Genomic DNA, 21,917 nt, shown 5'->3' with positions numbered 1-21,917 from the left:
AAATAAAAAAATAAAATAAAAATAAATCGCGGGGTTTACTGGGTAATGTAGTCCTTGGTTGTCCGGGAAGAAGACGGTGGAGGCGGGGCAAGGGGCGGACTCTTCGTCCTCGCTCGCGTCAATCATGAGCGCGCGGCAGGGTTGGAGGACTAGGCACCCCGGCACGTCCTGCCGCGCCGGAAGTGAAGGTGAGAGTTTGGCAGCGGGCTCTGAGCGGGTAAGGCGCGCGGAAACGCCAGCGCCGAGAATTGGTGGGGCGGTTGGGGCCGCCGCAGCTGGGGCCGTTTGAAGGAAGCCTCTGGGACCCGAAGGGCGTTCGTCAGGCGGTACAGAGGGGAACCCCTTGGAGAGGAGAGAAGGGGGTGGGTACGCCTTGTCTAGGGGAGCTTATTTGGCGACCCGGAGTTCCTAAGTGGACTGGTGGGGAGGGGCGTCCTCGAAGGGATGTCTTTTGGGAGGTGGCATGGCCTCTGGCTGGGCTGTTAAGAACTGGCGGAGTAAGGCGGGTGGGCCTCCGTTGAAGATAAGTCGGCTTAAGAGGTGAAGGGCCCAGGAGAGGCTTGGATGGTGGGGAGGGGGGCAGGAAACTTGGGGCGTTTAGATGTTTCGTGACGTAGGAGACCACAAAGAGCTGGATGAGAGGCTGAAGGTGGACTTAATTTCATCTCATCACTATTCTCCTGCCGCCCTGTTCTTGCAGCCCCTGCCCGATGGCAGCAGTAGTTCTAGGGGGAGACACCATGGGTCCTGAACGTATCTTCCCCAATCAGACTGAGGAACTCGGGCCACACCAGGGCCCTACAGAAGGCACTGGGGATTGGAGCAGTGAGGAACCAGAGGAAGAGCAAGAGGAAACGGGGGCAGGACCAGCTGGCTACTCCTACCAGCCCCTGAACCAAGATCCTGAACAAGAGGAGGTGGAGCTGGCACCAGTGGGGGATGGAGAAGATGTAGTTGCTGATATTCAGGATCGGATCCAGGTATGGTGGAGGAGGCATTGTTCCTGAGCAGGTGAAGCTGGAGTCCTTGGACTGGCCCTGAACTGTCGTCTCTGGCTCTGCAGGCCCTGGGGCTTCATTTGCCAGACCCACCGTTAGAAAGCGAGGATGAAGACGAGGAGGGAGCTATAGCATCGAGCAACCACAGCTCTATTCCTATGGACCCAGGTAAAAGAGATCATTCTTTTATTCTGGAATAATAATGGAGGAAGGGAACTGGTTAGTGCCAGTAGAGGGAAGTCACAGGAACACCCTGTTCCTAAAACAAGTTTGTAATCTAAGGTTTTGCAGACTTCAGAATCCAGGTGAAATGCTATTCTTCTAGGCTGGGGGAGGATGGGCAGGCTTGCCTAGGAATAACAGGACAGATTCAGTGACCTCACTAGCCCAAAAGCTCTGGGTTAATTCAACGAACGGGGAGAGGAGCTGGTCTTACCGTTTCTACCCCCTAACTGGTCTGCCTGTGATTTCAGAACACGTGGAGCTGGTGAAAAGGACGATGGCTGGTGTAAGCCTACCTGCGCCAGGGGTTCCTGCCTGGGCTCGGGAGATATCAGATGCCCAGTGGGAAGATGTGGTACAGAAGGCCCTCCAAGCCCGGCAGGCTGCCCCTTCCTGGAAGTGATCACCCTGAGAGATGCCTTATCTCCCTGCATTCCAGGCCAGAACCAGCACAGGACTGAACACATCCTGGTTGTAATGTCCACCTCCATCCTCCCCATCTCCCTTCCACGTCAAGGCAAATCAGACTTCTTCTCAGAGACCCACTTTATTCAGTTCTGTACATATGGGGACAACGGTCCAAGCCCAACCCACCTTAGCATGTATCACTTTGTGGGGAATAAAGCACCCTATGTACACAGCCAAAAGCTGCACTGCCTGTGCCCCTGGAACCCGGGTCCGGCCCCCCCCCCAGCCCGTCGCCCCTCCAAGGTTCCTGAAAGGGACAAGTGAGAGCCTGCCCAGTATCAGCACAAACAGGGAAATAAATAGGTATTGGGGGGAGCCATGCTTAGGGCACTGCCCCCTGCTTCCTTCTTCCTAGCTTTGGGGACCAACAGCACAGGAAAGCAGTCAGCCCCAGGATGGTCCCTTCCATGTCAGTGATCCCAGGGTTGCTGCTCACCAAAGAGGGGGTACAGGGTAGGGTGTTTGTTCATCCCCTTCTCTTGGTCCATCTGGGCCCTATATTCATCACCTACTGTCCAAAGCCTATGCTTTTCTTCTTTTGCTCTCCTATGTTGTCTTGATCAGGCAGGGGTAAGAGGAAATAATGCAGCCCCATCAGCCTGCACACTGCTGGGGCTGGGGGCCTATTTGTGCTGTTGGGGGTTGGCTCCCCTCCAGCTAATTCACTCCAGGGGCCAATGGGTTTGACATAACTTTGGTGAGAATCATCTCCTGCTGCTCCCTATGTGCCTGCAGGGGAGGGAGACAAGGAGGAGACACCTGGAGTTCAACTGGGGCTGCAGGGGAGAGGAGAGGAGCACGTTATTCCCGTGTGTATTTCTCAGAGCAGCCACAGGCAGCTGTGGGATAAGGAGCAGGAGGGGGCCAGGCATCCCCAAGTTGTCTGAGCGCTGAGCATTGCCGCGCTCAGCCTGTCTGTACTAGCCGCGGGGAGGCATGAACACGTTTCGGGGGAGAAGAGGGACCACTCTGCGGGTGTCCCCGCTTCAAGTGCCTCATCCCCCTCCCTAGAGCAGAGAGGCCCTGCCTTGCCCCAAGTCAGCCAGTGGGGAGCAGAAGGTGGAGGGCTGGGGCAGTGTCCCAGGGCTGAGTGGGGCTGTGGCCCTGTGGTGGGAGGGTGAGGAGGTCAGAGCGCCTCCTGGCTGGCAGTTAGAAACTCTTCCGCCCGCTTGTGCGCCTCCAGTGCCTTGATGGTGTACACGTCCTGAGGCAGCTCTGACTTCCGCCGAAGCAGCACTTTCTCCTTCTTGATGTCCTTTAGCATCTGTGTGGGGATGTGCAGGAGGTGAGGAATGGTGACCAAGTCCTGAGAAATCCCACTGTTTCCTGCCCTGATTCCTTGGCTCTGCGGCTCTTGTCTCCTCTCCCTCCCCGGGCTGTCTTGTCTTTCTGGTCCCCGTGCCCTCCCACCTGCACGGCCTCTGTCTCCACCGTTCTCTTCAGAAGCTGGATGTCCTCTGCCGTGGGGGTCTCCGTCTCCATCGAGTACACAGGAGGCAGTGGTGGAGGCGCTCGGAACATGGGATACTGAGAGGAAAGGAGGCAGACAAGTGGCGAGAGCCACTTGGGAAGTCTGAGGACCCTGTTTGCTTCCTGCCCCTCCTCAGACAAACCCTCCCCCAACCCAGGCTGGACCCCTCAGTTCAGGGCAAGGGCAGAAGCACCTCACCTGGGGGTTAAGGCGAGCCAGCTCCTCAATCCTTTGCCACATCTCTTCTCTCTCCTTCATTCGGAACCGGCCCCTGAGGGAACAAAAAGACAGGATTGGGGTGGGCTTGAGAGAGAAGCACAGGGGGCTGGTGTGGAAGAGGAACACCCCCAAGGAGAGAGAGACTCACTTCTGCTTCTCTGCCTTGTATTGTTGTGTACAGTCATCAAACAGCTTCTGATTCATCTCCATAAACAGCTTCAGGGCATTGTAGATCAGGCCGTGGATTGTCCTGCCACCAGGAAGAAAGACGAGGTATAAGAGGCCAGAGCCTGCCCTCAGTGCCGGGACCTCAATTTGCTCTCTCCCACAAGGTGTCTGTGCTAAGAGCTTTCTCATGTACTACTCCCATCCCACCAGCCTCTGTACAGTGTAAGCTCATCGCTCTGGCCAAATCACGTGACTTGAGATTGGCAGTTCAGGCCCTTTACAAATATGAGTGTGCCTGCCCATCCTTCCTGCACCCGGAGCTCCAAGAGCTCCCTTTTCCCCACTACTTCCTACTCTTCTAGCCCACACTAATGGCCTCCCAGCGCACAGCTTTAAACAGGAAAGCCTTTTAACGATGCTGGGATTTAATACATACTAAGAGGATCACATCAGCTTCTCACAACATGGAATTACATCTCCAAAGCTGCAGAATATCTGACCTCAAGAAGAGATGCGACAGAGGCCACTGCTCTGCTGCTGGGTAGCACAGATCTCTCACGTGGGTATCTTTTCTCCCCGGTCAGTCCCTCAAGGCCCTATTAATATGCAGTGGGCACCAGCCCTGCTTGCTGAGGGACCAGAGGAGACCACTGGCTCTTGAGTCCATCCACACCCTCCCACATTCCAAAACCAGATCCTCAGTGCCCAGTGCCACCCCAGTTCCCTACTTGTTCCAGTGGCTCTTGGAGTTCCTGTAGAGTGCAGGGAACATGATGGGAAGGACTCGGGCAGCATTGTCACTTATCAGGCTCATGATGTACTCGTTGTTCCAGTAATAGAGGGCACGCTCTGCCACCTGGTGGGGACAGGCGAGACTCAGTGGGGACATGGCTCGCTATGCTGAAGACCCTCCTCAGTTTTCTGGGAGGCAGGGGCTGGGATGTTCTGGGTCTGGGTCTCACCTGGAAATGGGGGCTGGAGACACACTTGGCAAGCTGGCGGAAGAGTGGTTCCATCACTTTGCTGAACTCTGAAGGTTCAATGACATCCAGAATCTCCTCTAGCTCATTCAGGAACATCACCTCCTTGGGGCTGTGGGTCTTGGGCCAGAACTTGAGAAGGCCCACGATCACCTGCGAGAAGAGGAGGACACAGGAATAAAATTCTCACTCAACACCTGTCTGGGTCTCCAGGAAGCCACCCTGCCCTCTCCCCCCAACCCCGGTGGGCACAGCTTGGGTGGCCTCAGCTAAGTGCTCGTGTTTCTCCGGCTTGGATGCTTCCTAGGTGCACAAAGGTTTTACTTCTCCTTTAGAGAGGAAACCATGTCCCCTGTCGGGTTACATCGCCCGTGAGTCCTTACAGCACCGCTCGATAGCTACCAACTTGCAAGTGCTGCTGACAGGGAGAGGTGGACCCTGGGGCCCAGCAGGGGAGTTACCGGCTCAGTGAGGCTGCTTTCCTTCTCCAGGAACTGTACCACGCAGTACGCCAGCTGCAGAAGGTTGAGACAGAAAGGAGGTGAGGTGCAGGGCTCAGAAGGTCACAGAGAGGTCGGTGACAGAAACCAGACCCCAGAACAGAAGGGGAGGCGTGGAAAGGAATTCCGCCCCCTGCTCCCTCTGCCGCCCCATCACGGCTGGAATGCTTCCCCTTCCCTCTTTTCTCTGCAGCCAGGGCTGGGGATCAGCAGGAGGAAGGCAGCTCACCTGAGGGTGGTAGACACTCAGAGACTTGACCTTGTGAAGGGGAAGCAGGACACGGATGAGGAACATCTTGTGCTCTTCTTTCAGGGGCAAGGCAAAGCCATTGATGATGCTGGGAGTTAAGGGAGGGTTGTCAGGACCAAAGGGCCAGGTCTAAGCTCAATGCACCAATCTTCCCGACCTTTTCTAGGCATGTGTGCCCCCGCCCCACCTCTCACCTGCCCAGGATCTCCAGGAGCTCGGCAATCCCATTATGATGCTCTGTCTCATAGATGAACCTGAGGGAAGAACAAAGACTCTCTTGATAACCCCTGATGCCCCTCCAGCATTCTGTGGAGTCCCGCCTACCACCCTTCTCCCACCCCATCTTAGTGAGGGGCTTGCTTTGCTCCTGAGCCCAGGCTCCTGGCCTCACCTGTAGAAGATGTGGTTGATCTGCCTACGGATATAAGCCCGGAGCCCCAAAAACTTGCCATAGATGCGATGCAAGATGGTCTTGAGGAAGTCCCGCTCTCGAGGGTCCTCACTGTCAAACAGGTCCAGGAGCTGGGAGCAAGCAGGAGGAGAGGCGGCAGTGAGGCGGGAGCCGGGGAAAGCCAGGGCTGGGGTGACTTGGGTCCTGGCCAGAGGAAGCCCTCTGAAGAGGGTGCGTGGAGACGAGTCTCTGGGAAGAGTGATTCTATTGCACTGCTCTACCCCAGGTGATGTCTGGGAATACGTGCTGCATTCCCCATTGGGTGGGGCGGGCGGTAACAGTGTTGCTTTTTTGTTTCCTTCCATTATGCTGGAAGCTTCTTATGGACAGAGTAGGTTTGTTTAACCCCCATGGTCAATTTGCACCAGACACAGCTGAAACCCAATACAGTACCTATATTCAGCAGAAGCAAAAAGAGCAGCTTGGACTGGAGTCAGGGGACGTGGGGCTAGAGTTCATGGACTGGGAGGGGAAGGCAGGAACTTCAGGGACTCACAGCAAGGACAAACTTCTGGTCAATGTACTTCTTGGCTATGTTTGGCTGGAAATCGGGAGACTCAAGGAAACGTAAGAAAAACTCGTACACGAGCTGCGGGGGGAAAGGAGCATCACTTAGGGGCACTCCCCAAGGACTGGGAGAGCCCCCTTGCTGCAGGGCTCAGAGTGCCCCACTGCCCACAGCCAGGCCCCTGCCCCCTTTGCTCTGGTACCTGGAGATGCGGCCAGGCGGCCTCCAGGGTGGGCTCATCTTCCTCGGGGTCAAACTCGGCCCCAGTGGGATTTGAGGAAGGTGGCAGCGTCCGGAAGAGGTTCACTGAAAACTGAGGGGTAGGGAGGGCCCAGGTGAGAGCTCTCTGGGCAGGTCTGGGCTTTTCCGGGGCCCCAGTCCCTGCCCGCTTTCCCCTTTCCCTGTGCCTACCATAGTGACGGCCTCAGGGTAAATGGCCTCGGTGACAACATCGCGGCTGTGGGTGATGTACTCCACCATTTCGTTGAGCCCCGCCCGCTTCACCTCCTTGAATTTGAGGTCACTGAGTGGGTCTGACACAAAGTCAAAGAGGACGCAGCACTGGCGTAGCTTCTGGATAAACAGCTCCTCCCGCTCCTGGGTTGGTGAGTCTAGGGGCGGATGGGCCATGGTCAGGTCTCCTCTGTGGTCCTTCACTGCTATGCCCTGCTCACCTCGCAGGGCGTTCCCCGATCCCTTCCTGCCACCATCCTGCTCCCCTGACGCCCACCCCCAGCCCCAGCGCAACTCCCCCTCACATTCTCTAGAGCTTCCACCCTCCCCCAAACACCCCCAAACCTCTATTCCGCCAACACCCACTGTCCCCTAGGTCTGATGCCGCAGCCCTCTTGACCTTTCCCAAGTACCTTTCAGGGCAGGAAGCTTCTGCAGCTCCCGGTTCTTGCTGAGGTTGAAGCGGGAGGAGCTTTGCCGTCGCTCCTTCTTGACAATCTGGGGCCCCCCTGAGTACTTGATTTTGCTGAGCTGTGTGGGGGGCGGCGTGCTGTTGCTGGGACGCTTGTTGGATGACGGCGGCTGCGGTGGCGGCTGCGGTGGCGGCTGCGGCTGAGGCTGGGGCTGGGCCTGGTCAAACGAGCGAGTCACTGGAGTGCACTTGCCAAGCTACGCTTCCCACCCCAGGCCTGGCCCACCGCCCAGCCCCGGGTCCGTTTATGCCTCTACGGGCCTGGGCAGCAAGCAGCTGCCTCCTGCCCCCAAGGAGCCAAGACCAGGGTCAGACATAACTGTGGGATGTGGCCCTGGAAGGGAGCGGTCTAGAAGGCATGTCTCCCAAAGTGATGCCCGCTGCCTGTGCATCAAGAGCCTTCAAAACGCTCACTCCCGTTCCTGAACAGGCAAAGCTAATTGATGGACTGACAGTGACAGAAGTCAGACAAGTGGCTCTCCTGCCGGGGAGGGGGTGGCAGCGGTGTGGGTTGGGGAGATGCGGGTGGTGACTGAGAAGGGGCACGAGGACCTTTCTGACTAATGGAAACATTCTGTATCTTGACTGAGTCTGGGAGGTGGTTCATAGCATAAACATATGTAAAAATGCATCAAGCAGTACAGCGAAGATGACTCTATTTTATCGTTTACTGAACGTGTGACTTCAGTTAAAGAAACTCCTTCCCATATCTCAGCAGTTTAACTACTAGAAATATAGATTAAGCAAAATCCTAAATATAAAAAAGGGCTTTGTGCAAAAACACTTTTTATGGTCTTATTTATAATGGCAAGTATATAAATACATGGAAATCATGGAGTTAAAATTATGTTTATGAAAACTATGTACTAAATGTAATCATACGTGGTTCAGCTGTGAAAAATGTTTACACAGTCAGAGTAATTTACCCAAAACGGGTGATAAGTATTCTGAGAGGAGGGGAAAAGTCTGCACGGAGGTATAAGACACTTGGGCCTTAATTTTCCACATTAGGAAGTCAAGAGATATCTAAAGCTCACAAATTAAAGGAAAAAAAAAAAAAGCAGTAAAAGGATCTTATTTGGAGGTATAAAAGTCAATCTGCAAGGAAAGAGTTAGGAGGTGACTGTGGTTGCCACGAAACAACAGGAGAAGAGGGGCCGGCGACAGGGCTGCCCTGCTCATTGCAAGCCTGAGAGTATTATCCGACCTTCTGAACAATGCACCTATCACCACGCTGATAAAAATTAAAAACAAAACAAAAAGACTAAAGCTATGGAATGAGAGAAAATTGCTTCCTATATGCTAAGTAAAATAAGGATAATACAAACCTGTATATACAAAATGAGCTCACCCATATTAAGACATGCACAGAACCCAAAATCCAGTTAAGAAAAAGAAAGGACAAGTGCATTGTGTTCATGACTATCTCCTGTAATGACAGAATGAGACATGACTTTTTCCTATTTTCCTAAATTTTTTACAGGCTGACACTGCTTTTATAATGGAGAAATAGGGAATGCCCTGGCAGTCCAGTGGTTAGGACTCTATGCTTCCACTGCACGGGGCCTGGGTTCGATCCCTGGTCAGGGAACGAAGATCCTGCAAGCTACACAGCACGGCCAAAAAAAAAGACAGTATAATGGGAGAAATACAGCTAATTTCCAAAAGTTACTTCTTTACTTCCTCCCAGACACGGGTGTCAGAGCCCCACGAAGCCCATTTTCAGAAGCACACAAACAGGTGTTTGCAGGGCTGTCCACTCACAGGTACTGTCCAGGTAACCCCCTGCTGGGAGAGGGGAGAGGCTGAACCACAGGACAGCCCTTCCCCCCAACCAGAGAAGAGACTGCAACAGGACCAGAGGAGTGAGGTCACGTCCAGCTGGGTGCCCACACCACAGGAAAACGGTCCTCCTGTGCTCACACCTGCCATCCCCGCCTCCTCTCCAGCCCCCTCCATAAACTCTTACTTCATAAAATAAGAATGGGAGAATATGAAACTCTCTGGGATAAGGGGCAAGGAGGAAGACAAATGTTACGCTTCGTATGCTCTTGAATTTTTTATAGAAACAATTACGTCAAGCTTGTGACCTATCTGGGGGTCAGAGGCAAGAAAGGAGTGCTGGATCCAGCCCAGGGCAGGCCTTGGGTCCAGTGTAGCTCATTACCGCTTTGGCCATCTGGCCCTCTCCTCCTCCTGAAATGAGCCCCAGACACCAATTTGACTAGGGGAATGCAAAGAAGTGGGGCAAGAGCAGTCATCACACACCTCCCTTGCCATGACTACACTCAACCAGTGTGATTTTTCTGGTTAGACAATGCAAGGCACCCTGAAGTCTGGGGTCTCTCTTCCTGTATACGGAGGATGGATCACACCTTGGTAGAGGATGAAGGAGAGAGGCAAAAGGCCAGGGGGCCAGAGCCTGGTGCGCATCAGACTCTCCCCATTTCCCTGTCGCAGGAACAACCCAGTCCTTGTCTGTGGAGCTTAACAGTCAAGGGCACAGACTTGAGCCTGACTGCCTGGGTTTGACTACTGGCTCTGCCATTTATTAGCTGAGTAACCTCCAGGAGGTCATAGAGCTTCTCTGTGCCTCATTTGTAAAGTGGGGATGGCAATAGTACTACCTCACAGGGTTGTAATAAGGATTTAAATGAACAGTATATGGCACACAGAAGTGTCTTGTAAGCAGTACCTTCTACTATTGTTCTTGTTATTATTATTATTTCCCATCCCTGGATTTTAGGAATACAGCCTGGAAATTCCTGAAAGTAGCACACCTCAAATGTTCCTTAGAGTTCATTATCCTTCTTGTTTTAAAATGGGGGAACTGTAAAGCAATTATACCCCAATAAAGATGTTAAAAAAAATAAAAAATAAAATAAATAAATAAATAAAATGGGGGAACCCAGGGAATTCCCTGGCAGTCCAGTGGTTAGGGCTCCGGCTTTCACTGCTGTGGGCCCGGGTTCAATCCCTGGATGGGGAACTAAGATCTCGCAAGCCACATGGCGTGGCCAAAAAAAATAAAATAAAATGGGAGAACCCAAGAAGGCATTGCATCTTTCAAAACCCACCTTCTTCCAAAAAGCCTTCTCCAATCACTCCAGGACTTGCATGTCCACCCTCCACCCTCAACCTTCTGACACTGCTTGTCTGTTCCATTGGCTCTGGGATCATCCCCAGTGACACCTCTTGATCACTTTGCTCATGTGTCATCTCCCCACTAGAAAGCAAGTCTCTTTAAAGCCAGGACCCTGGTTTGTGCCCCTCTGGGTCTCCTCAGCACTGGCACTGGCACCTAACAGGCATTCAGCGAATGACTGGTTATTTGATTGATGGTGGGGCGGGCGGGGGACACCAAGCCCAGGCCCATCTCCATAAGTCCCTCCTGTCCTGACCGGGGACCTTCAGAACAAAGCCCTGCACAGTGGTGGGAGCAGAGTGGGAAGGAGAAACATCAGAGATACTAGGCTGAGGGGCTCAGTGGCAACTGAGGAACAAGACTCGGGAAGAATATGTCTCTCTCCATCCTCCCAGATAAGATGCAGAAACCCTGCATCTCCATGAACCTCGCACTGAGGGGACATCCAGAGAAAGGAGGCCTTCTTCCCAAAAAGGGAAAAGCAAGACCTCAATTTTCTCTGCTAACGAGCAGAGGGTTGGACTAGATCAGTAGTCCAAACACTCTCCAAGTAAGGTGTTTTTGTTTTTGTTTTTTGCGGTACACGGGCCTCTCACTGTTGTGGCCTCTCCCGTTGCGGAGCACAGGCTCCAAACGCGCAGTGGCCATGGCTCACGGGCCCAGCCGCTCCGCGGCATGTGGGATCTTCCCAGACCAGGGCACGAACCCGTGTCCCCTGCATCGGCAGGCGGACTCTCAACCACTGCGCCACCAGGGAAGCCCCCAAGTAAGGTTTTAAGAAACAGAGATTGCATGGCTGAAAATCATAGTTTAAAAAGCCACCCAATGAGTGATGCCTAAGGTCCCTTCCCCTTCAGGATGGCATTATTGAAGGCTGGGGTGGCCAGAGAGCAGCTGAGCCGGCTTAGTCTGCCCCGCCCCCAGCCCACTGGGCCACCCTGGTTTTATAAGGACCATTGGCTCCCAGGCCCCGGATACAAGGAGCAGCTGAGAGACAGCTGGGGCAGCCAGCAAATCCCTGGAAACATACTTGTCAGAAGGGAGTATAGGTGTGTGCCAGCAACTCACTTCGCGTTCAACCCTTTCTCCTAAAAGCTCTAGCTTCCAACTTCTCCTTTATTGACCTGGGCTGGAGACGAGAGGCAGCTGCATTCCCAGGAGAACCTTCTGCAGCCATCAGCATGGGTGGACACGGCCCAAAGGCAAGCTGGTGACCTGCCTGCTCCCAGTTCTGAGACTCCACAGTGGCTGTCTCCTCTGCCTGAACAACCACTCCTCCCACTTCTAAACTTGCAACAGGATCCAAACTCCAAGAAGCCTTCCTAGATTCGGGCCTCCTGCAATCCAGTGGGGCTTTTTATTTAATATAAATTTATTTATTTATTTTTGGCTGCATTGGGTCTTAGCTGCTGCACGCAGGCTTTTCTCTAGTTGCGGTGAGTGGGGGCTACTCTTCGTTGTGGCTCGTGGGCTCTAGAGTGCAAGCTCTGTAATTTTAGCACACGGGCTTAGGTGCTTTGCCACATGTGGGATCTCCCCGGACCAGGGCTCGAACCCGTGTCCCCTGCACTGGCGGGCAGATTCTCAACCACTGCGCCACCAGGGAAGCCCCTCCAGTCGGGCTTTGAATTTATACACCACCCTCACACTCAGGAGACTGCAACTACACTTGCCCACTCTGAACCAATTCCATTCCAACCTGACCCTAACACAGACACCGGTAATCATTAAACCCATATATTTAAACATAAAGTAGGACGCAGAAATATAAGTTAAGCACTATAGAAGGTACTGTAGGAGAAAGATGAAAGATAAAATTATCAGTGAAAAACGCAAAGATTAATGTTATAGCTTTTGCATAATGAATTAACTAGCTGAGTGAAGATCATTTTAGTTTCAAACCCTGAAAATCAGAGAGGCATTCTCTCCTGTATTGACACCTAGAGCGCTGTTGGGTTGCCCAAAGAGTTCGTTTGGGTTTTTCGTAACAGCTTACAAAAAACCCAAATGAACTTTTTGGCTAACCCCATACCCATTCTTTTTTTGTTGTTGTTTGTTTGTTTTGGTTTTTTCAGTACACGGGCCTCTCACTGTTGTGGCCTCTCCCGTTGCGGAGCACAGGCTCCTGACGCGCTGGCTCAGCGGCCATGGCTCACGGGCCCAGCTGCTCTGCGGCATGTGGGATCTTCCCGGACCGGGGCACGAACCCACGTCCCCTGCATCAGCAGGCGGACTCTCAACCACTGCGCCACCAGGGAAGCCCCCCCATACCCATTCTTAATTCATTTATTCAGTAAACATCATGCTACACATTAGAGATTAAAAGGTAAATAAGACATGGCCCTTGCCCTCGAAGAGCTCACAGTCCAGTGGGCAAGACAGACACGAAAGCGGCCATTAGTACAGGGCAATGCAAAACCAGAGTGCCGCAAAGGATTCAGGAACTCAGAGGGCTGAGTGACAAACTCTGCCTGAAGAATCAGGGAAGCCCTCCCTGAAGAGGTGACTTTTGATTTGTCTCTTAAAGGATAAACACGGGTTTAGGCAAAGAATGAAAAGAGAGAGATAAAGCAGTCCAGGCCAATGGGATGACACCAATAAGAGCCCTGAGCCACATAAGGCTTGTCGGGTTGGAAGACGGAAAGTCCAGAGGGGCTGGAAGAACAGGGCAGGGCCAGCCCAGGAGGCCTGAGGCTGCGTATTTGAATTTGTGAGCAATGAGAGGCCAAGAGGGGCTTTTAAGTAAAGGACTGATAGGACCAAAAATGTTTTTAGGGTAACAACTCTGGCTACAGTGATGTCAGGCTGAAGTGGGGGAGACCAGCATCGTTTCTTCCTCCCTCTGTCCCTGCTCCCAGAACTCAGGACAGGGCACAGCACATAGAAAAGTCCACAGCACTGAAATGCTTTTTCCAAAGACAGGCCAGGAAAGACCCCTGCCTTGTAGCAGAGTCTGACCTAATCTCTCAAGGCTCCTTTCCATTCTAAGACTCTTCTAGGATCTTAGAACCAGTCTATTAGGTCATTAAGAACACGGGAGGACTGGCCACAGACCTGGGCTGAATTCCAGCTCTGCTGTTTTACTGCTGAGTAAAAGCTACTTAACATCACTAAGCCTCAGTTTCCTCTGTAAAATGGGGCTAATGATGATAACAGATGACCTCAGGGACTGCTGTAGAGATTAAATGAGACGATTATAAGATTAAATGCATGTGCACTTAGCACAGTGCCTGGGACAGACTGTACTGGGTTGAACAGTGTCCCCCCAAAATTCACATCAACCCAACATCTATGAATGTGATCGTATTTGGAAACAGGGTCTTTGCAGATGTAATCAAGTTAAAATGAGGTCATACTGGATTAGGGTGGGCCCTAAATCCAAGATGACTGGTGTTCTTATAAGAAGAGGGAAATTTGGACACAGAGACAGAGGCACGGGGAGAACGCTGAGTGAAGACGGAGGCAGAGATTGGAACGATGGTTCTACAAGCCAAGGAGCAGATTGCTGAAAGCCACCGAAGCTGGGAGAGAGGCGTGGAAGAGATTCTTCCCTAGAACCTCAGAGGAACATGGCCTGCTGACACCTTGATTTCAGACTTCTGACCTCCACAGCTATGAGAGAATAAATTTCTGGTATTTTAAGCCACGCAATTCATGGTAATTGCTTATGGCTGTCCTAGGAAACTAATACACAAGTAACTGCTCAATAAAATAAATGTTGGCTGCTATAGATTATTAAGATCAGTTGGAAAGACTGGCAAATGCTTGACACGAGGTAAGTTTGGCTGTAAGAACCCAAAATTCTGGACTAGAAAAAGGGCAAGGGAGGGATTTCCTTGGCGGTCCAGTGGTTAAGACTTTGCCTTCCAATGCAGGGGGTAAAAGTTCGATCCCTGGTCGGGAGCTAAGATCCCACATGCTTCGAAGCCAAAAAAAAAACAAAACAAAACATAAAACAGAAGCAATATTGTAACAAATTCAATAAAGACTTTAAAAATGGTCCACATCAAAAAAAAAAAAAAAAAGAAAAAGGGCAAGAGAAGGACTGTGACAAACAGCTTTTGATGACCTGGGCCTCACAGCCTGGCCCCCAACTATTCCATGTCCCACTGCCTGGGGCCACCTGGGTGCATTTCTGCAAAATCATGGAGAATTCCTGCAGCTGCCTCAGACAGGTGAGCCCTGAGCGGCATTTCATAAAACAGAGCCCAAGGTGAACATGACACTCTCCTCTTCCAGAGGGCGGTGGAGAAATCACAGCAGCTGGTCTCAGCTTATTTCTTAAGCTGCTTGAGCCTTCGTTTTCCTATGAAAGGAGAGGGTTCCTTCCAGGTCTAATTTGAAGTTGGTTTGTTTGCTCATCCATTCACTAATGCATTCAAATGCTGGTGCTTCCGGTGGGCCAGGCCCTTCGGTGTGAGCGAGAGCCTCTCAGGAGCTAAGTGTTAACACAGGAGACAACTGACACACAATGAATTCCCACGGAATTGTTTCATTACAGCTGTGGTTAAGCACTGCCGTGGAGTGATGCTGGGTACCAGGGGCCCTGACCGCGTCCTGGGCATGGGGATGGGGGCAGGTGGTCAAGGAGGGCTACTTCCAGGAAATGACAGCCAATCTGTCTAGTAACTGAATGAGCAGGAGGGAGTCAGGTAGAAGGCAGGAGTGGCCCCCCAAGCTATTCCTTTCTGTCCCTTTAAATCCTGTTTCCAAGTCTCTTGCTGCTTTGAGTATCAGTTGCCGGCTCCCGCCACCTTCCCTGTGGGTCCCACACATGTCACGGCTCCTGAAGGGGAGACTGAGCCCAGAGGGTGTGCCCTCCAGAAGCATCTCCTGGTGATCTCCTGTGAACCAAGGGCGTCAGCACCCAGGTGTGGGGAAGAAGCAAGCTCCTTCCCTCAGAGTTCACAGTCTGGTGGAGAGAAACACATCCGGGAACCAACAGTGCCAGCACTGAGTGACAAGGACTGGCCTAGAGACATGTTCAGATGCCAGTGTATGTGCAGAGGAAGGAGGAATTTCTCTTCTGTGGTCCTCAACTCTCACGTCTGTAAGATGGAGAAAACCTTCCCTGCTTCCTCCCATCACTCAAGTGAGGGTAAAATGATGGTCGCAGGTGTGAAAAGTGCTTGGCTCTCTTTGGAGGTGACAGGGACCAGAAGTATCCAGAAAAATCCAAATCCAGAGTTAACCCCAACCAAACACTTGTTAATCGATCTCCTCTCCATGACCTGCCCCCAATCCACAAGACCTGCTCAGAATTAGACAGCTCCATTTCCTGTTCACCTCCATCCCTCTGAACAGTTTAGCACAGGAGGGAGGAAGCACAGAAAGCAAGGATCACCAGCTTCCGGGTAACACAGGCACCTGCTCAGTGTGCTCCCAGGACCGTTCAGCATCCAAGCATCTCACTGAGCACACTCCCAAACTTCCATGGACACACTCTGGACTTCCTTAAGTCCCTCCACACCCCTGTGTGCTCTCTGCTTGCCATTTATTGCTTTACAGCCCTAGATTGCCAAGCTGCGCTGACCTCTGCTCATGCCTGTCCTTCAGCGGCTCCCATCTGATCGGGACCAAGAGAGCTGGGCCCAGCCCTGCCCGACTCAAGGACATCAGGCACTCCCCACCCCTGCCCCACCCAGAGCTACACTGAAGTCACCCCACTGAGCACCCATGTGCACCCGTGTACTTTTCCCTCCTCCCCAGGACTCAGTGCCCCTAGCTTTTTGCCCTAAGAGAAAAGGAATTCTCAACACTTTGGTAGACAGAGAACTGACTTTCATAGGAATCCCTGCGGAATCGGAAAAACTGGAGGGCTTATTTGGTTCATAGCTGCCAAAGGGAAAGCCTGCCTGAGGGCAGTCTGGATGCGCTGTCCAGGCCCCTCCCTGGCTATGAAAGTATCCTTCCCTTCTGCCCCAATAATCTCCGGCCCCCTGAGATCCCCCACCCCACTGGCCATCAAGCAGGTGGAACTGGCGCCTGCACTGTAACTAGGGCTATGCCCACATTCATTACCTCCTCAGCGCTCTCGCCTCCACCATCCTTGCTTGAGCTGCTGGGCTTGGCCGCGCCTTTGGCAAGCTTGGGGGGCTCCTGAAGGGAGAAGACGGAGGTAGAGTTAACAGATGCCAAGGAAGGGAGAGGCCTCATCCTCATCCCTCAGGTCTCTGTTGTAATTCTCCTCCGTCCAATTGAATCAATCAGTCAATCAGCACCACTGAGCACCTACCTTAAACCTGGGGCGGTGGGGTGGCAGGTTGGGGTACACAAAGGGAGATTCAGTCCCTCAAAGGCACCAACGAGTTCAGAATCTGGTTAGGAAGACAACTCTAACACACAATAATCCAGCGTGACCGTGCTCCTTCACCTCACAAGGCTGTTGTATGCGTTAGGGCCTCGGTCAAGTAAGAACCAGGGTGACGAGGCTCAAGGGAGAAGCAGCATGGAAGAGGCTGCTCAGACTGGCTTCTGGCTAAAGCGGGCAGAGGGGGCCTGAGGCTCTCATGCTGGAGGGAAGGGAGTCACCACTCTACCCTCGAGGCCGTCTGGAAAGACCTGGAAGCCTTTTTAGGATATCACAAACAGCACCCAGACTAGAAACTGCTACTGGCATAATCAGTGGGGCCCAGGGATGCTAACAGGTAAAGGAATCGTCCCAAGAACGCCTCGGTAGACGAGCACAAGGACAGGGATGGGGATAAGGCCCAGAATTGCTATAAAGAATGAGCACTAGTCCAAAGTCTCCCTTGGGAACCTAGCTGCTGGCTCAGAGCCCTGGCCTGCCCAGCATCTCTTCCTATGCTTTGGGCCAAAAAAAAGCAACTGCCCAGGGACAGGATGAGGAAAATGTGAAAAAGACTTGGGGATTTAGGTCTGACTGCAAGCTCAACACAAATCATCCATGTGCTGTGACTGCCACGGCAGCTCATGTGACCTGCCATCCAGTTAACAGACCTGTGCAGAGTGCCTGGCACCAGGGGACGTGGAAGCGCCCCGTCCTTGGCACTGATGGGGCCATTCTGGAGGATCTGGTTCAGTCGAGAGCATCACACTTTGGGAGGGACAAAGACAAATGCTAGGTTTTCTTCGGGGAATATACAACCCATAGAGGGAGTAGATTCAAAAGCAGGTCCTGAGAGCCACAGCTGCAGGAACTGGGATAGTTAACAATGGAAGGGAGGAGTCATGGCGGGTGGGGGAGCAAGAGGGATCTTTACGAATAAATGAAGGGCTGCCATGTGGACTAAAGATGCAACTTGTTCTATGTGGATCCAGAGGCCCAAGAGCCACAGGCAGAAGTGGCAGGAAGACAGGCTGAGGCTCCAAAGAAGGAAGACTTTTCTCCTGGAGCAGCTGCACAGAAACCAGCTGCCTAGTGAGGCGGTAAGCTCCCCAACCCAAGAGCATTCAAGCAGAGGTGCATTCGTGCCTCCTCCAAGGCATGATGCAAAAGGGTCCCGAGCCTTAAATGCAGATCGGATCGGAGGACCTTGGAAATCACTTCTAGCTCTGAGATTCTGCCCCTTGATAGCACCTGAGCCCCTTCAGTGAGAAGTGTTAAATCCAGTGATTATACCCATGGGGGCAAAAGGATTTCAGGGAGAAGAGAGCTCTGCGTAGGCTGGAGCAGGGGGAAGGCTTCGTGGGGGTGGGGAGGCAGGAAGCCGTTCCCAGGTGTGGAGCAGCTCCAGGCAGTCATAGCAGTGGGAAGGAGCCCTGTGCTCTGGGTGGCTAGGCACTCTCCCAGGGCCCACTGACCAGGCGGGGCACACTCACCCCTTGCCGAGGGGCCAGCGAGTGGTGCAGAGTGTGGGGTGGAGAGGAAAAGGATGAGGGGGGGGTGCAGGCAGGACGCAACACTGAGGTGACCGTCTGCACACACCCCAGACGTGGGCCTCTCGGACAAAGCTGGCCCATCTGCACCCACGTCTCACCTCTCTCCTTGATCGTGAGCTCCTTGTTCCGTTTTGAACCCCTCCACCCACCCTGCAGCACTCAGACATATCTCTCAGGCAATGTGCAGAAGAAAGATCCCGGCCGCCTGGGGGGTGGTGTTGGGGGGTGGGCATGGGAACCAGGCCACCACCCTTGCTCCCTGGCTCCCGCAGAGCAGGTGAAATGCACACACTTCAGCCCAGCCCAGCTGTCCAGTGTTGCACGGCAATGTGGTTTAGAGCCAGCCCTATGTTCCTGGCCCAGCTCTTACTGGCTATACAATCATGGGCAAGTTAACTAGCCTCGCTGAGCCTGTTTCCTCACCTATTAAGTGCTGACAATCAAAGTACCTAATTCCCTTTATTTTTAAAAAAATTTTTAAATTTTAAATTTTTTTCTTTTTTGTCTGTGCCGCACAGCATGCGGGATCTTAGTTCCCCGACCAGGGATCGAACCTGTGGCCCCTGCAGTGGAAGCACGGGACAACTGGACCGCCAGGGAAGTACCCCTAATTCCCTTTAGCACAGTGTCTGGCACATGAAAAATGAAATGTTAGTCAATGTTATTACTATTATTATGAACAAGAAGAGTGTGGGAGGGAGCAGAGGCACGCCACCACCCAGGAACCTAAAAGAGAGAAGTCTTAGATCAGAACATGAGGGAAGAGGAAGGATGAAAATCTCCCCAAGGATTGACTCAGCACTCATCCATTGAGCACCTACTGTGTACAAGGAGATGCCAAACCAAAATGGAACTTAGTTATTACCTCAAGGGGGAAGAAAAGACTTGTCTACAATTAATTCCAGTCCAAGGGAACACAAAAGGGCCATAAGTGACCTACCGAGTACTCTGCAAATCCAGAGGAGGAGGGAGAGCTCACCCCCAACTAAGGGTTCAGGATGGGCTTCAGGGAGGAGGCCATGAGGTTAGGCCAGGCATGGGACCAGCAGAGATGAAGGACAAAGGGGAGAGGTGATGGATGAGCAAAACAGACCCTCCATCCCCGCCTCCTCTCTGCCCCCACCCCTTTTAGGCAAACCCCAGTGACATCGTCAGGACTTGTCAACCACTGAAGGAGGCCAAATGCAACTAGAAATCAAAAGTGGAAAGTTAAACCTTAAAGGGGATCAGAGATGCCTGGCCCCATGCAAACCAATCCTTCCCATACTCTTTCCCAACCAAACACTTAACACCTGTGGTCCTAGCAAGTCTTAAGAATTTTTCTTTTTCTTCTCAGTCCTCTAGTAGATTAAGGCTTTCTGTGGATGGGACAGTATCTGTTCCATCAGACTAACAACTACAGATCAGTGAGGACCTCACCAGCTTCCCCTGAATTGCCTTGCTCTCCACACTCTTTGTAGGAGCCCTTCAGCCCCTGGTGTGGCTGACTTTTCTGTGCATCACCTACCGCTAAGTTGCCCAAACCACCTCAGCATGCCTGCTCCCCAAAGACACAGGGCCTGGGTGGGGCACCCAAACCTGCCCAGCTCAGCACCCAAGGAGGTTCAGTGCCTGCTATACCACCACCAACTCAACACTCAGAATCTCAGGCCCTGAGAGGTTATGGGGACAATCCAGAATCCGAGCTGCCTGGCAAATCTCCAACAGCCCCAGGATAGGGAGTTTAACTGATAAGGTCAGAGATGGCAGCCCAGCAACCCAGCCAATCAGAGGGCAAATGAAAGCAAGACACCTCTGGGGTCATAAAGTGGGTGAGCAGAACACCAGGCCAGAGCTAGCACCCACCATGAAGGACCAGCCCCAGGAAAGAAGAAGCTGGGGGAGGCTGGAACTGGTATCCTAGCATCCTCTGTGTGCGTCTGTACCTCAAAGGAACCACACCTCTGAGTCAGACATCAGCAACAGCAGGAAACAGAGGGTAGGGAAAGACAGGGATGAAGAAGAGGAGAAGGCAGTTCGGAGGTAGAAGAGGAAGGCGAAAGAAGGCAGCATCAAGAAACAGTCTGTGTCAAGACAACAAGACAAAGGCAAGGGTGTCCAGGGGTGGCTGCCCTGTGGAGTAAGAAGGATAGCTAATCTGATAGTGAGGGCAGATTCCCAATTCGAGGACAGTGTGGCCCAGGAAAGGCAGAAACCCAGCACTGGTACAAAAAAGGAAAAATGCAAAGGTTATCTTCAATTAGGAATAAGGGGAGTAGCCTGTCCAGATTAGGAAAGGTGACTGGTTGAGGATGAACCTGGGAGTGGGTTGATGCCTGTTAGAGGGGTTTTGGAACAGAAGAGGCCTTTAAGTCAGGAGACCTGATATTACAGCTGGGCCTCCAGCAGGCTGTGTGACCTTGGCCAAGTCCCTTCCCCTGTCCCCCTGTCGGGGCTTCAGTCTCCTCATCTGTATCACTAGGGATTGCACTGAATGCGCTCAGACACCCTGACGTTCCGAGGTTCCATCGGCAGAAGGAAGGGCTCAGTCCCGGTTTACAAGTTTGTGTGTTAAGGAAGAACTAGAGGGAGGGGCCTAGGCCAGATTCGGTGGAGGAGAGAGAAAGCAGAGCCGTTCTAGGTCAAGGAGCCTGGCAGGGAGGGAGAAGGGGCTGTAGGGGACGGTGGAGAAGGCAGGCCCAGGCCCAGGCCCAGGCGGGTGGGAAGAGGAGGGAAGAGAAGGGGCTGCGCGAGGCTGGAGAGGGGGCTTAGCTCTGGAAGGAGGTGCAATCTCAAGATAAGCGGCTGTCCCAAACGGCAAACGGGTGGGGGATGGGGAGGGGATGGGGAAGGGATGGGGGCGGGATGGGGGCAGAAAAGGCAAGGGAGTAACCTGGAAGTGGGGCAGGATCTGGAGGGAGGAGGTTACCCTGGGCCGGGGGTCGGTGGAGGGAGGTGCATGTCGGGGGACTCTACGCCGGACAAGGGAGGGAGCTTTCTCAGCTGCGGCACAGGCTGGGGGTGCGACCAGCAGCCGGGGCGGAGGGCCGGCCCCGGGAGTCCTGCGGGGGCCGGACGGGAGGGTCAGTCTGGGGCTGTCCCGGGCCTGGCTCGGGCCCCTCCCAGAGCTCCGCGCAGGCCCCGAGGCGGAGGCGCGGGGGAAAGGGCCACGCTTACCTTCTCCTTCTTCAGTTTATAGGGCATCTCGACCCGTCCGGACCCGGTCCGGCTCTTGCGGCCCCGCTCCGGCTCCGGCTTTGCTCGGCCGCGCTCGGCCCGCTCGGCTTCTCTTCGCCACCGCCTGCGCGCTGCGCCCGGGTCGAGCGGTGTCTGTGTCTCCAATTGGCCCGAACTCTTACAAACCTGCCTGACAACCAGGCGCCGCCTTCTCCGATTGGTCATTGGAACCAAGCGGCTTCCTTTTTTTCTCATTGGAAAGGAAGAGTACAAACCGCCAGGGTTCGGCTCCCAGAATTGGCTGAAGTGGGAGGTCCCGCCCTAAAGGGGGTCGAGCTTAGCGTGAGAGGCGCGGGTCAGGGGATGCCCGGGCTTTGCACCCAGTGCTGCACTTCGGCATCTGGTGTGCCTCAGCCTCGGCCGTTCTTCGCGGCCCGTTCAATTCTAAAGTGGTTCTCACTCTTTCCCCACTGCGATTCCGCCCAGTCCGAATTGAAGGAAAGAAGCCCTAAAATGAAGGGTGCCTTTCTTCGTCAGGGTAACGTAACACTAATTGCCTACGCAAAATCGGTGGAGAGAGCTACCAGGAGCCCTCGAGGGCATCCTTTCCAAGA

At 53.3% G+C, this 21,917-nt stretch overlaps 2 protein-coding genes across 9 annotated transcripts; one reads left to right on the top strand and one right to left on the bottom strand.

The window, feature by feature from the left end:
• Positions 1-132: 132 nt before the first annotated feature.
• Positions 133-1,867, top strand: MEA1 (male-enhanced antigen 1). 3 transcript variants are annotated; one of them, XM_065884538.1, is made up of 4 exons: positions 133-217; positions 701-980; positions 1,064-1,166; positions 1,472-1,867. In XM_065884538.1, exons 2-4 carry the CDS (start codon positions 711-713, stop codon positions 1,621-1,623), a joined length of 525 nt encoding a protein of 174 aa, XP_065740610.1. In that variant the 5' UTR covers positions 133-217; positions 701-710; the 3' UTR covers positions 1,624-1,867. The 3 variants fall into 3 exon arrangements, with proteins under 3 accessions (XP_065740610.1, XP_065740612.1, XP_065740611.1); XM_065884540.1 differs by having other exon boundaries at positions 183-217; positions 618-980; XM_065884539.1 differs by lacking the exon at positions 133-217 and adding an exon at positions 246-326.
• Positions 1,752-21,582, bottom strand: PPP2R5D (protein phosphatase 2 regulatory subunit B'delta). 6 transcript variants are annotated; one of them, XM_065884528.1, is made up of 16 exons: positions 21,304-21,582; positions 16,324-16,404; positions 7,102-7,321; positions 6,647-6,846; positions 6,438-6,548; positions 6,224-6,316; positions 5,668-5,798; positions 5,471-5,530; positions 5,256-5,364; positions 4,988-5,041; positions 4,509-4,679; positions 4,275-4,402; positions 3,527-3,628; positions 3,358-3,430; positions 3,099-3,215; positions 1,752-2,952 (listed from the first exon to the last, which is right to left on the bottom strand). In XM_065884528.1, exons 1-16 carry the CDS (start codon positions 21,556-21,558, stop codon positions 2,815-2,817), a joined length of 2,043 nt encoding a protein of 680 aa, XP_065740600.1. In that variant the 5' UTR covers positions 21,559-21,582; the 3' UTR covers positions 1,752-2,814. The 6 variants fall into 6 exon arrangements, with proteins under 6 accessions (XP_065740600.1, XP_065740602.1, XP_065740605.1 ...); XM_065884530.1 differs by having other exon boundaries at positions 7,102-7,312; positions 16,327-16,404; positions 21,304-21,430; XM_065884533.1 differs by having other exon boundaries at positions 7,102-7,294; positions 16,327-16,404; positions 21,304-21,405.
• Positions 21,583-21,917: the final 335 nt, after the last annotated feature.

The sequence above is a fragment of the Phocoena phocoena genome, chromosome 10 (assembly GCF_963924675.1).
Source record: "Phocoena phocoena chromosome 10, mPhoPho1.1, whole genome shotgun sequence".
Taxonomy (NCBI): Eukaryota; Metazoa; Chordata; class Mammalia; order Artiodactyla; family Phocoenidae; genus Phocoena; species Phocoena phocoena.
Note: the sequence above shows the minus strand (reverse complement) of the source record. Positions and strands in the feature narration are given on the sequence as shown.